The 15000-nt window shown below is 41.2% G+C and overlaps 1 protein-coding gene across 2 annotated transcripts in view; it reads left to right on the top strand.

Annotated features, from left to right (window-relative positions):
• Nucleotides 1-6805: 6805 nt before the first annotated feature.
• The window catches only part of LOC138982393 (uncharacterized), an 18658-nt gene continuing 10463 nt past the window's right edge, over nt 6806-15000 (top strand). Inside the window, exons 1-4 of one of the 2 annotated variants that reach the window (XM_070355665.1) lie at nt 6806-7025; nt 9518-9825; nt 12943-13092; nt 14601-14796. In XM_070355665.1, the coding sequence (XP_070211766.1) occupies nt 6977-7025; nt 9518-9825; nt 12943-13092; nt 14601-14796 (703 nt within the window). In that variant the 5' untranslated portion in view covers nt 6806-6976. Of the gene's footprint in view, nt 7026-9517; nt 9826-12888; nt 13093-14600; nt 14797-15000 lie in introns of both variants that reach the window. The other variant, XM_070355664.1, reaches the window with a different exon arrangement.

The raw sequence follows: 15000 nt of genomic DNA, 5'->3' as shown, positions 1-15000 counted from the left end.
TCATATCTATATATTTTTGGAATCAGGAACCGACAAGGAATAAGATGAAAGTGTTTTTAAATTGATTTCGAAAAAAAAATTTTGATAATAATTTTTATATATTTAATTTTCAGAGCTTGTTTTTAATCCGAATATAACATATTTATATGTTTTTGGAATCAGCAAATGATGGAAAATAAGATAAACGTAAATTTGGATCGTTTTATAAATTTTTATTTTTTTTTTACAATTTTCCGATTTTTAATGACCAAAGTCATTAATTAATTTTTAAGCCACCAAGCTGAAATGCAATACCGAACCCCGGGCTTCGTCGAAGAGTACTTGACGAAAATTTCAACCAATTTGGTTGAAAAATGAGGGCGTGACAGTGCCGCCTCAACTTTCACGAAAAGCCGGATATGACGTCATCAAAGACATTTATCAAAAAAATGAAAAAAACGTTCGGGGATTTCATACCCAGGAACTCTCATGTCAAATTTCATAAAGATCGGTCCAGTAGTTTAGTCTGAATCGCTCTACACACACACACACACACACACACACAGACACACACACACACGCACACACACACGCACATACACCACGACCCTCGTTTCGATTCCCCCTCGATGTTAAAATATTTAGTCAAAACTTGACTAAATATAAAAAAAAGAAAAGGAAAGGCCCTGCTTCTCCACGTGGGGTACGAAACTCAAACACACACACACACACAGATATCCTGAGGGCCACTGTATACTGTCACCCCTAAAATGTACTCATGGACTGAGCTGTAAGCGATTGGACTCGTCTACTTTTGTCAGTGCGGGTAGGGAGGGCTGTTCCAAGTACAAAGCGACTGTTCGGATGATCGCCCCCAATATACATGCATTGACTCGGCTGTCAGCGAAGAGATGGGTCCATTTACTTGAAAATAGGTAGAGAGGGTAGAATTGAGTTCGCCGCGAACAGTTCGCCGCGAACATAGCGTTTCCTACAACATGAAAACTGTTTGTCTCTTCGCGAACAGATCGAAACGCTCTATGCAACGCACCTCAGCTGTGCTACTGCTTGGCGGAAAGGCAACAGGGAATGATTATCTGTAATTGCCACAGTATACAGGGGAACATTAGAAAATTGCAGACACTCCCATTTTCATGTCAATTTGATACAATTCCTACCTAGTGCTTATTACGTACTCGTGCAATTGAAAGTACTTATCCACTTATTAGGCATGAATAAAATGAGGTTTGTCTGAAAGGATAATGTCAAGGGTTGGAAGCAATTTTTATATAAATTATACATGTAGCTCTAACTGCAGATGGCTTTCCTGGAGATTGCAAGACAAACAGTCAAACTGACGCAGACAGACAGACACTGACAAAGACACAATCGTAGGCATGCATGCTAGCACACGCATAACCCAGACGCATCCACAAACGTATAGACAGACAGACGGACACGACCGTACAAACGCAGACATGGCAACATCTCGACAGACACACTGAGTCATAGACACGACCACGCACACATAAATACACTGTGCGCACACACACACACACACACACACACACACACACACACACTGCTGACATACACTCGGACACACACACAGACACACACACACACACACACACACACACACACACACACACATACAGAGAAAACACACTGCTGACACACACACTGACACACACACACACTGACACACACTGACACACACACACACACACACACACAAACACACACTGACACACACACACACACATTATGTGACATACAAACACAAACACATACTGACACACGCATGGACACACACAAGGGGACGAACACACACACACACACACACACACACACATACACACACACAGCCACACACACACACAGACATACACACACCACACACACACATGCACACAGACACACATACACACAGACACACACACACACACACACACACACACACGCACACACACACACACACGCATGCACAGACACACGCAAACACATATATACACACACACACACACATATACAAACACACAAACACACACAACACACACACACACACACACACACACACACACACACCACACACACACACACACACACACACACACACACACACACACACACACACACACACACACACACACAATCACCATGTCTCGATTCCTAGTCTGCCACAATGCATTTATTTATCATTAAATGACCATAAATGCCTGTTGCACCAGTCTCCATCCATCCATCGCTGGGTCAATTTGCTGCCTATGTATTAAAAGTGTCATTACACAACACCATAACATTTAATATTCCAAACACCACCCCCAAACACCGCCACCCCTACACACCCGCCACCCCCGCAGGGGTTATCAAGAATACAATGTACTTCTGGCCTTCATCCAAATGCTCAGTAGGTATTAATTTCTGTAAAGGGCATTACCAATATTTAATTTTTTTTTTTATTAAGGACAGGCTTCAGGATGACAGATTGACAACATCTCTCCATACAGCTTTCCGCGATTTGTTCCATTTGCGTTGTCTTTTCTGGTTCGTATTTTACAACTGATTATAAACGACGAAAAAACGACTCGCAACAGTGTCTGCGAGTGTGGCGAGTTTCTCGAGGCCCGTCGACAACAACATTTCTAGGACGCATTTTTTTCAAAACCACACAAACAGTTAGACAGAAAACTTGTACCACGTCATTGTGAAACACCGAGAAAACTTTCCCAATCCCACTTCCCACCCCCCCTCCCACACGGGTGTTCAGGAAAGTGTACATGTGCTCTGGCTTGTCGACACCGAAACCCCTACAATGTATATATAATTTTGTCATCATTTTCCCGAGTTTTCATTCATAAACACCTGGGAAATAAATCTCATGTTCCCCATGCAATAAATCGAGGTGGTGAATGGGTTTGAGCTTTCATGTGAAACGTGGATTGTCAAAGTAAAAGCCAATCGTGGCTTTGGATTTGTGTTTCCGAGGACAACGATTGTAAGCATTCACTCTCAAAGACCCAATCAATGTTGATAATTACCGCGGCGACTCATGGTCAATTTGCAACTTATCTCTGTAATCGCAAAATCCACAACGAAAAGTCATAAACACTTAAAAGAACAGAAATATGCTCAACACTTACTGAATTCACAGGTATGATCGCAGCTCTGTACATTTTCAACCGCGGCCTTCGGCCTTGGTCGATAAAGATGAAACAAAAGACAATATGGTCCCCTTGGACCAACAAAAAAGCTGGTCTGTCAACAAGCCACCAAACATCTTATAATGTTCTGCATATTCTGCACAGGATCTTGGAAGCTATACTATGCTGTCTGACCGACAGAAGCAGGCACGCATATTATGCTGTACACAAATACACACATGTATGCAAATGTCTGTCTGTCTGTCTGTCTGTCTGTCTGTCTGTCTGTCTGTCTGTCTGTCTGTCCCTCTGTCTCTGTCTATGTCTCTCTGTCTCTGTCTCTGTCTCTGTCTCTGTCTCTCTCTGTCTCTCTCTCTCTCTGTCTGTCTCTCTCTCTGTCTCTCTCTCTCTCTCTCTCTCTCTCTCTCTCTCTCTCTCTCTCTCTCTTATAACATTTAGTCAAGTTTTGACTAAATGTTTAAAACAAAGACTGGGAATGGAGACGAGGGTTGTGGTTTGTGTGTGGGTGTGTGGGTGGGTGTCAGTGTGTGTGTGTGTGTGTGTATAGGTGTGTGTGTGTGTGTGTGTGTGTGCATGTGTGTGTGTGTGTGTGTGTGTGTATGTGTGTGTGTGTGTGTGTGTGTGTGTGTGTGTGTGTGTGTTTGTGTGTGTTTGTAGAGCGATTCCCAGAAAACTACTGAGCAGATCGTCATGAAACTTTACACACAAGTTCTTTTCTTTTCCTTCATTATTTTCGATGAATGTCTAAGATGACATTAAATCTGGCTTTTAGCTAAAGTTGAGGCGGCACTGTCACGCACTCATTTTTTAATCAAATGGATTGATATTTTGGTCAAGCGATCTCCGACGAAGCCCGGACAATGGAATTGCATTTTAGCTTTGAAACTTTAAAAAATAATTGGTTTGGTTATTAATAATCTCAAAATTAGAATTAAAATTAATCGATTCAAAAATGACTTCATCTTATTCTTTATCAATTCCTGAATTAAAAAACATATACAAATATTATGTTTGGATTAAAAACAAGCTACTTGTCTGTGTTACGTGTGATTTTGATGTCACCCGTACGCGTCGAAGAGACTTGGTCCACATACACACAACTTGGATCCTGGCGGCAAACGTGTGACGTTTAAGATACACTTGATGAAGTTACACGCGCACGTAAACGTTCTGATAAAAGCACCAACTGGACCTCTCTTATATTAAACTAGCATTCAGGGCTCGGCTTCGCCTGGGGTGGCCTCAAAAGCATTTTAAGGCATGTGCTGCCCACTGAGAGTGTCACCATATATTCAATTCCTACGTAGGCCTACATGGTTTTTATTAAATGAGTTACCTCCCTTTCTTGAGAAAATTCCAGATAATTGACCAGCAGGTTGAACTGATCATGCTACACCTTTAGATGCGGTGTGTTGGTATGATAAGAGTTACCTCCTGTCCATGGGTAACAAATGCAAGAGTTACCTCCCTTAGCTTCTAGAAATTTCTGGAACTGTCCAGTTAATTTTTCTTCTTCATTAATTTCTTCCCCTTATAGGAGCCATACAGAGTCTCTAATATACCTGGGATTATGTGCTTGCCACAGGTGAACAGTAGGCAAAGAACTGGCCTTGCACTATATATAGGCTGTATTCAATAAAGGGGAGGTCCATAATCTGATCAGAGACTCTGATCTGATGAAGGAAACAATGAATCAAGAAACTAAAACCCAGGTGCACATCTGCGGTTCCTATAGGCAGTGTGCATGCACACTATCTTGTTCCTGCCTCTTGCCATCTCTGATGTATGGCGACCATAGACACACACGCACACATACACACTTACACCCTGTTTTATATATATACTAGCAGTTAAGCCCGGCTTCGCCCGGGAGTAAGCGGAGCCCTGTAGCAATTTAAGACGCTCGCTATCCCATTATCATTAGCTTTACCTCCTTTGTTTGGATACAAAAAAAGAGTTATCTCCCTTACCTTCTAGAAATTTCCGGAACTGTCCAGTTAATTTTTCTTTCTTCATTTCTTCCCCTCATAGGAGCAATAGCGAGTCTCTAATATCACTGGCATGATGTGCTTGCTACAGGTGAACAGTAGGCACTGAACTGGTCTTGCACCATATAGGCTGTATTCAATAAATGGGAGGTCCATAATCTGAGAAAGGAAACAATGAATCAAGAAACTAAAACCCAGGTGCACATCTGCGGCACCTAGGGAGTGTACGTGCACACTATCTTGTTCCTGCCTCTTGCCATCTCAGAGGTATGGCGACCACAGACAGACAGACACACACACACACACACACACAGACAGACAGACACTCTCTTTTATTTATATGTACAGATAGATATATATAGTAGATAAGCACGTGTAAGGCAATGGACATCATACACCTGATCATTTGTTTTCATCACTTTGAACGGTGTTGTACGTAGCATTATTTGCATCTGTGTACATGTACATGGGTTTCATGTGAATATATTTGATATTTGTATATTATCCGGACAATGTGAACATTTATTGGATATTTGTATTTTAGAAAATGCTCAAATGTTTGTAGCTAGTTTGTATATATCGCATAGCTGTGAATGAAACATTATTTTTATAAAAAAAAATCTTTATTTTTTTAAAAGCTCAGAAAGTTAACAAGACTACAGAAAAGCCTGCTATCCTGTTATAAGCGCAAGCGCTACTGCGCTATACTGGCTTGTCACATCAAGCGATCAGCGGGTAAGTTCTGTACGTTTTTCACGTGAATACGTCAGCGCTTTCTCGGCCGCGGGGTACCGGTGTAGGATCCGGTCCGGTCCCCCCTCTGAAGTAGTCCCCCGGGGGACCAATTCGTGGCAAAAACTGCTCTATAATGGTCCCCCCCTAGACATCCAGCCTCGTTTTTCTTGTTACAATGTTAGTAATGTTACCAGCAATTTTAGAGAAAAGAAAGGAAAGAATCAGAGACTGGTTTCATTTCTTCTTATCAGTATTTATTTATTATTCATTTTATTTCATGTCATTTTTCTTTTGAACGGCATTATAAATCAGATCTATTTTATTTTCTGCAAAATATAGTCAAACAAAGAGATTGCTGTCTGTGCACTACATAATACCGGACGAAGATATAGATTGAAAATGGCTTGAATGCCTAAGAAAAACGAGGCTGGATGTCTAAGGGGGGACCATTATAGAGCAGTTTTTGCCACGAATTGGTCCCCCGGGGGACTACTTCAGAGGGGGGACCGGACCGGATCCTACACCGGCAACGTTTTTGTCTTTGTGAAAAAGTACAGTGCTCTCAGTTTCATTCTGTGAGTTCGACAGATTGACTAAATGTATTCATTTCGCTTCACGGGACTTGTTTATTCTTATTTATTTATCTTTTAATTCATATTTTTGCTCCACATGAGATTCTCCCACACACCGAGAAAAGTGCACGTTTTCAGGGACATTGAGGTTGGATAGGCTATAACTCAGGGCATGGGGTTTTGACACCGTAAACCAAAACGAGGAAATTGCTGTAATAATGCCGGTATTTGCAGCGTTTGCAAAAAGCAAAGTTTGGAAACGAAATATACGCAGAGCAAAAGAGCAAACCTATCTTCGGTGGCACCTAACAAAGGTTTACCAGCTCTGGACATTGCGAAATTGTTGTATTTAAACACAGACGCGCGAGTAGGCTACTCAGTGCGGCTCTTTACACACGCGTAACGTACCGCTCGCTCATGTTCGTTCGCAGGTCTTGATTTGCCTGTGTGAACGTGAAGTTTGAAGTGTGAGCCTGACTTCACTACGAAATTCTGCGTAGTAGCAAAACGTTTGTGGCGTGCGAAACGTGACACCAAGATGAGAGCAGAAGCTCCCGTTTTCTGGATTCTTGTGACACTTACACAAGGTAAGAGTTGCACAGTCGGCAGGCAATAGATCAGTATAAAATAGGTCAATTTGACCGATACATTATAAAGTCTTTGGATCATTTTTAGAATCGGAAGGCAAATCTCATGAACGGCACTTTCAGAATTCTAAAACATGCCCCTCGTCAAAAGTAAAACATAAAAATAAAAATAAAATCGAAAAAAAGGATGACTTTTTGTTTTTCAGCTTTAGATTCATAACCATGCCATTTAATCTAAACTGTTTATGCTCTCAAAGGCGCTTACTTTTGTCGATGTGGCACACTTTACAGATTGATGATTTCTGTCAAAGGTTGTGTGTGTTCCGAGTTTTGTTATGGAGTAATAGCCCCAGAACACAAATTAACAAGTCGCGTGAAGCGATATAAAACATTTAGTTTGTTTGTTTGTTTGTTCGTTCATGGGCTGAAACTCCCACGGCTTTTACGTGTATGACCGTTTTTACCCCGCCATTTAGGCAGCCATACGCCGCTTTCGGAGGAAGCATGCTGGGTATTTTCGTGTTTCTGTAACCCACCGAACTCTGACATGGATTACAGGATCTTTTTCGTGCGCACTTGGTCTTGTGCTTGCGTGTACACACGGGGGTGTTCGGACACCGAGGAGAGTCTGCACACAAAGTTGACTCTGAGAAATAAATTTCTCGCCGAACGTGGGGACGAACTCACGCTGACAGCGCCCAACTGGAAAAACATTTAGTCACAAGCTGTCGGCATCAAAGTAACAGATTAACACCGAAAAACAGTCATCCCCGAGACCATATTAAGATAGTCTTGACTAACCACACCGAAAAACCGAGACGGGTCACGCTCGTCTCCGCGTAGCGCGCAAACGCAGCACTTACTTAAAGGCACAGTAAGCCTCCCGTAAACCATCACAGATACTGTCAGGCTTTTACACACAGTTCAAACATTCTTTCATTTAAACACTCACCCCTTGAGAACATCCTAGGTGCCCTACTTAAAGAGCGAGCAATTTCCAAAGAATTTATTTTTGCGTGGTTTATCTTACCCCTGAGGCATCGTGAACCCAAGTGATCAAGTTTCCCTTTTTCACAATGTAGTCGTCAGTTAGTAATTTGAATGCGACTCGATGTGAGCTTATCTGCAATAGCACGTTATTATGTACCTCTGACTATGCACGAAACAAACGGCTGTAGTTCACAAGAACTCTATCGATGGCTTTTGACAGTTCAGAGGAATAGGCACTGATAAACCGTCGTCTGCTGCGAGAACCACGACCTTGCGTGACCCTGCTTCCGGGCGTTTCTTTTTTCAAACTTTCAAAACTTCGAATTGTACTGATCTTGTCTTGATGAAAAAAGAATTATTTTATGATTTAAGAATGTTTGTGTAACAAACTGTCAATTTATTATTTAGATTTTAAAAGTTACGTCTTTCGCCAAAACGCACCACGGTCCGATTGTGTGAGGAGACAATCCGCAAAATTAATTCTTTAAAAATTGCTCGCTCTTTACGTAGGGCACCTAGGATGTTCCCATTCGGTGAGTGTTTAAATGAAAGGGTGTTTGTACTGTGTGTAAAAGCCTGTCAGTATCTGTGATGGTTTACGGGAGGCTTACTGTGCCTTTAAACCTATTTTCTGTCATTCTGAGCACATTTTTAGAGTAAACATGACATATGTATTATGGTTTTGAAGTCAGGAGAAATTGGGAAATACGGTGCAATCATCTTTGAATCTGTTAGTGAAAATTCGATTTTAATGACAACTTTAATGGGCAAACTAAATAACTAATTTTTACGCTGCCGAGCTGAAATTCAATCCCATAGTCCGGACTTTGTCGAAAATTGCTTGACCAAAATTTCAATCAATTTGATTGAAAAATGAGGGCGTGACAGTGCTGCCTCAACTTTTACAAAAAGCCGGATATGACGTCATCAAAGACATTTATTGAAAAAATGAAAATAATATGTCTGGGGATATCATACACAGAAACTCTCATGTGAAGTTTCATGAAAATCGGTTCAGTAGTTTTCTCGGAATATTTATTCACACGCACACACGCACACACATACACCACAACACTCGTCTCGATTCCCCCTCTATGTTAAAACATTTAGTCAAAACTTGACTACATTTTTTTTATATTTTTTTTATTTTCTATTTTTTCTATCGTATAAACCAATTCATGTCCATTAAAGGCAATTTAGACCTGACGGACAATAAGCCCCTTAATTTCCTCCACTTGACTAAATGTAAAAAGGAAGGAAGGAAGGAAGCAGGGAAGGAAGGAGGGAAGGAAGAAAGGAAGTAAGGGTGAATATCCTCCAAAATCCAAATCCCCTTCAGTGTTAAATTAAACCAAATTCACTAAAAAAAATAACATAAAATAAAATAAAATAAAATAAAATTCAATTAAATCATATTCAACCAAATCAAATCTAATCAAGTTGAATCAAATTAGATAAAATAGAAGAGATCTTCAAAACAAGTTACTCCTTTTGCCAAACAGGCCTTTCAGAACCCAAAACCAACGTCCCAGTCCCCATCCCTCTGGGCAGCGAGAGCGGCATCCAGATCAGCGGAGGCAATGGGAACGGCAACACCAACACCGACAATCTCTCCAACTCTTTGCCGACCTTTGGCAACATTGACCTGGAGAGTGGCAACGTCCTCAGCCACGTCTTGGAGAAGCTGGAGAATGTGGAGCAGGGCAACCAGAGGTTGAGGCAAGACCTGGAGCATCTGACTCGCATGATGGAGGCTGTGCAGGAGGAAAACCTTCTGGTCCGGCAACAGATGAGCACCACCGCTGCCCAGGTTGGTGCTTGTTTTTTGGGGGGATTTAAAAAAAAATTCTATTCTAATTTATTCTATTTTTTTATTTTTTTTTAATGTCAAGATCTTGGAACATGTAGGATTTGTTTGTGGTTGTTGGATTTAATTTAATTTCAGTTCGTATCAATTCTATTCAATTCAGTTCAATTGCGTTATATCCTATTCTATTTGATTCAATTTTATTTCTTCTTCTTTTTAGATTTGTATGTCAAGATCTTGGAACATGTAGGATTTTTTTGGTCGTTGGATTTAATTTCATTTCAATTAAGTCAATTCAATTCTGTTTAGATCAAATCGGTTCAAATCTATTTTATTTCATTTGTTTACTTTTACTTCTTTTTGTTTAACATTTCTGCTCATTTATTTATGTCTGTTTATTTTATTTCATGAAACTGATTCTATTTAATTCATTTTTTAATTTTTTATAATTATGTAAGATTTTGTATTTTGAATGGTTCTTTCATTTATTAATTTATTCATGAATTTGCGGATTTTCATGTTTCCAAGGTTTCAGAATAATTGTTCTTTAACACATGATCAACAAGCGTCTTGGCTTTTTTGAAAACACACCAACAACAACAAAATAAAAAATAAAATAAATAAATAAATAGAACACAATCATTAAATTAAAAAACAAAACAAAAAAACTCATGGTGCCATGCCTGATGTATACACAAAATAGATGGCTCCGATCTGGGACCACTCATTCTCTCCGCATGCCAAGCCGACCGGCTCGCTTAATAATTGTCGAGGTGATGAAGAATATGGTAAAATTGAATCACTTATTTTCTGTCAAAATAATGAGATTTTCCATAATTTCCTCTATGTTCGACGTTGATTCTGAATCTGTTGATCCCTCTCCGCCAAGAAAAGGCACAGCGGTGAAAATGGATATCAGGCATGGCGCATCTTGTGAGAATGATTGAGAGAACATTACAACTGTTGATATTCATAACTTGAGGTGAGCGATTTGCTGCACCTAGCTCACGAGTGTCCTACGACTGACTGTTATAATGAGATCGGAGGGTTCCAAACGAGAGCATTATACTCATGTCACCGGTTAATGTTCCTGATGGGTTTGGATGTCCGAGAGGACGTTACACATCAGCATATTGTGTGTGTGTGTGTGTGTGTGTGTGTGTGTGTGTGTGTGTGTGTGTGTGTGTGTGTGTGTGTGTGTGTGTGTGTGTAAGTGTAAGTGTGTGTGTGTGTGTGTGTAGGTGTAAGTGTGTGTGTGTGTGTGTGTGTGTGATTGTGTGTGTGTGTGTGTGTGTGTGTGTGTTTAACCATCCAGTCGTTTTTAAACTTAGTGCTTATGCAGGGTGACCCAAAAACATCATTTGCCGCCAACAAACATGATACATTGTAATAACTTCTACATCTGTGGACCAAATTGCTTCATAGTTGGTATACATTAACTTCAGTCTGTGCATGGCCTTTAAAGAAAGTGGTAAGTTTGTAGATTAAATGGTCAGACTTCTGTGCGATTTTAAAAAAAGTTTCCAAATTCGGGGGTCGAATCAGCAGTACGAGGTTTGACATCATGCGGTAGCTATACTTACCTAATCTAAATCGTTGAGACTTTTACCTGTTTGATTGGTTTAATGTCTGAGTATACCAAAATACTCCCCCCCCCCTCCTCAGATAATTAGTGACCTGAAGACAGCAGTTACATCTACGTTCAAGGCAATCCCTAGACATGACAATAACAATTTCGGAGGTATAATTTGGAACACATTTTTGAGTGACAGAAAAAGTCGGGATATTTTACCTACAGACTGGAAACATTGTGGAATGGTCGTGATCAAACTGAAGTTCAAGCACAACAACTATGAAGATATTCGCTAAACTCAAATAACTTGGAAAATGACCCCCTTAGTTTCAAAGTTACACTTCATCAATGACATTAACGCATTTCCCTGATCCTGTATGTAATTGCTGTATTAAAGTCATTACCTGTCTGATGTTGGTTATGGTATGCTAGGTCATTCGAATAACCCAGCCATTTGGAGGGCTTAAATCGGGTTAGTTTGGCCACCGCTCAATTTCAAACCTCGTACTGTTGAGTCGATCCCCGAAATTAGAAACTGTTTTTGAAATGGAACAAAAGTCAGACCATTTAGTCTACACAATTACCACTTTTTGCGATGGTCATGCATAAGCTGTAGTTAAAGGCACAGTAAGCCTCCCGTAAACTATCACAGATGCTTTCAGGCTTGTACACACAGTACAAACACCCTTTCATTTAAACACTCACCGCTTGAGAACATCCTAGGTGCCCTACGTAAAGAGCGAGCAATTTTCAAAGAATTTATTTTTGCGTGGTTTATCTTACCCCTGAGCCATCGTGAACCCGTGTGATCCAGTTTCCCTTTTTCACAATGCAGTCGTCAGTTAGTAATTTGAATGCGACTCGCTGTGAGCTTATCTGCAATAATACGTTATTATGTACCTCTGACTATGCACGAAACAAACGGCTGTGGTTCACAAGAACTCTCGCGATGGCTTTTGACTGTTTAGAGGAACTGGCGATAGGCATAAACCGTCGTCTGCTACGAGAACCACGACCTTTGTGTGACCCTGCTTCCGGGCGTTTCTTTTTTCAAACTTTCAAAATTTCGAATTGTACTGATCTTGTCTTGATGAAAAAAGAATTATTTTATGATTTAAGAATGTTTGTGTAACAAGCTGTCAATTTATTATTTAGATTTTAAAAGTTAGGTCTTTCGCCAAAACGCACCACGGTCCGATTGTCTACTGAGACAATCCGCAAAATTAATTCTTTGAAAATTGCTCGCTCTTTACGCAGGGCACCTAGGATGTTCCCGTTTGGTGAGCGTTCAAATGGAAGGGTGTTTGTACTGTGTGTAAAAGCCTCACAGTATCTGTGATGGTTTACGGGAGACGCACTGTGCCTTTAATGTACAGTAAATATGAAGTTGTTCGGTCAACAGATGTAGAAGTTATTAGCATTTGTGTTGGTTGAATTGTTTGGGGGTCACCCTGTATTATTGTACAGTCAAAATAACATACTCGCCCTCTCAGATCCCCGCCTTCGCGAATGACATCTTCGGCTACCTGGATGGTGTGAAGGAGCAGATGGCGTCCCTGGGCGAGCAGGCGGAGGTGATGCAGAGCGTGCTCGCCACGGTGCAGGAGTTCGAGGACCAAGGCGTCAACTTCACCACCAGGCTGGCTCAGCTGGACCTCAGGCTGGCTCAGGTCGAGGGCAGTCTGCTGCAGTTTCAGGTGACTGATGGATGGATGGATGGATCAATTTTACATGGATGGATGGATGGATGGATCGATCGATGTTTGGATGGATGGATGGATGGATGGATGGATGGATCCCGGCCGCGCCTGGTGGGTTAAGGGTGGAGATTTGTTACGATCTCCCAGGTCAACGTATGTGCAGACCTGCTGGTGCCTTTATGTGGATCCTCCTTTGTGACTCCACGCAAGTACAAGACGAAGTGCGAACGAAAAAGATCATGTTGTCCATGTCAAAGTTTGAATACGAAAATGACGGGCGCAGTGGCCTAGTGGATAAGACATTGGCCTCTTGATCGGAAGGTCGTGAGTTTAAATCCCAGCCGCCACCGCCTGGTGGGTTAAGGATGGAGATTTTTCAGATCTCCCAGGTCAACCTATGTGCAGACCTGCTAGTGCCTTATCCCCCTTCGTGTGTACACGCAAGCACAAGACCAAGTACGCACGGAAAAGATCTTGTAATCCATGTCAGAGTTCGGTGGGTTAAAAAAACACGAAAATACCCAGCATGCTTCCCCCGAAATTGGCGTATGCTGCCTGAATGGCGGGGTCAAAACGGTCATACACGTAAAAATCTAATCGTGCGAAAACACAAGTGTATGTGGGAGTTTCAGCCAACGAACGCAGAAGAAGAAGAAGAAGAAGAAGAAGAAGAAGAAGAAGAAGAAGAAGAAGAAGAAGAAGAACAACAAGAAGAAGAACAACAAGAAGAACAACAAGAAGATACCAAGCATGCAACCCCGAAAGCGGCGTATGGCTGCCTAAATGGCAGCGTAAAAACGGTCATACACGTATAATCCAACTCGTGCAAAAAACCCACGAGTGTACGTGGGAGTTTTACCCCAAGAACACAGAAGAAGAAGAAGAAGTAGGCTTGACTGATTGATAGATTGACTGCTTGATTGATTGACTGATTAAATGAACAATGGATTTATTGACTGATGGATTTATTGACTGATGGACTTATTGACTGATTGATTTATTGACTGATTGACTTACTGATGAATGTATTGATTCATTTATTGACTGATTCGTTGATTGACTGATTCATTGACTAATTGGTTTGAATGACTTGTAATGATTGCAGCCTTTAATGAGAGCACCTTCAGGGGCATTGAAAATGTATAATTATGTCAAAGTGGAGGATGCTACGTACAATACACACGTACTACACTACACTACACTACACTACACTACACTACACTACACTACACTACACTACACTACTATGCAAAACAATACAATACAATACAATGCTATACAATACAATACAATACAATACAATACAATACAATACAATACAATACAATACAATACAATACAATACAATACAATACAATACAATACAATACTACTTTATAATCTCAATACGACAAATTGAATAGCCTACCTCTGGTAAAAGCCCGGACGGTTCTGTGATGAATAACACAATGGTCCTCACGAGAATTGAAGGTAGTGTCTTGAACAAGTCAGAGTCCACACTTCAGGTCGAAGGCTGTGGCTGCTCCCAACAAATTGCTGGTGTGAGGTCACGACTGGACATGGTGGAGACAGCGCTGGGGAATGTCGAGAACACACCACCCTCATCTACAGTGACAAGTCCGACACCACGCAGCACATACTCAACCTATGGCTGGGCACCACGTAGCACAAGATCAACCATCGACTGGGCAGAGTACACAGGTAAGCCAAGTGTTGTTTATTGGAGTTACGAAAAATGCACGCTACACTTGCGCATACAGACACGAACATTCATCATAAAAGGAGAACACACATCTGCATGAACAAACACAAGCGTAGCCTATATAAGCGTAACACGCACGCAGGCACACACACACACACACACATACACACACACACACACACACACACACACACACACACACG

This window comes from Littorina saxatilis, linkage group LG12 (genome assembly GCF_037325665.1).
Source record: "Littorina saxatilis isolate snail1 linkage group LG12, US_GU_Lsax_2.0, whole genome shotgun sequence".
In the NCBI taxonomy this organism is placed as follows: domain Eukaryota; kingdom Metazoa; phylum Mollusca; class Gastropoda; order Littorinimorpha; family Littorinidae; genus Littorina; species Littorina saxatilis.
The sequence above is the reverse complement of the archived record's forward strand: the minus strand, read 5'-3'. Positions and strand labels throughout refer to the sequence as shown.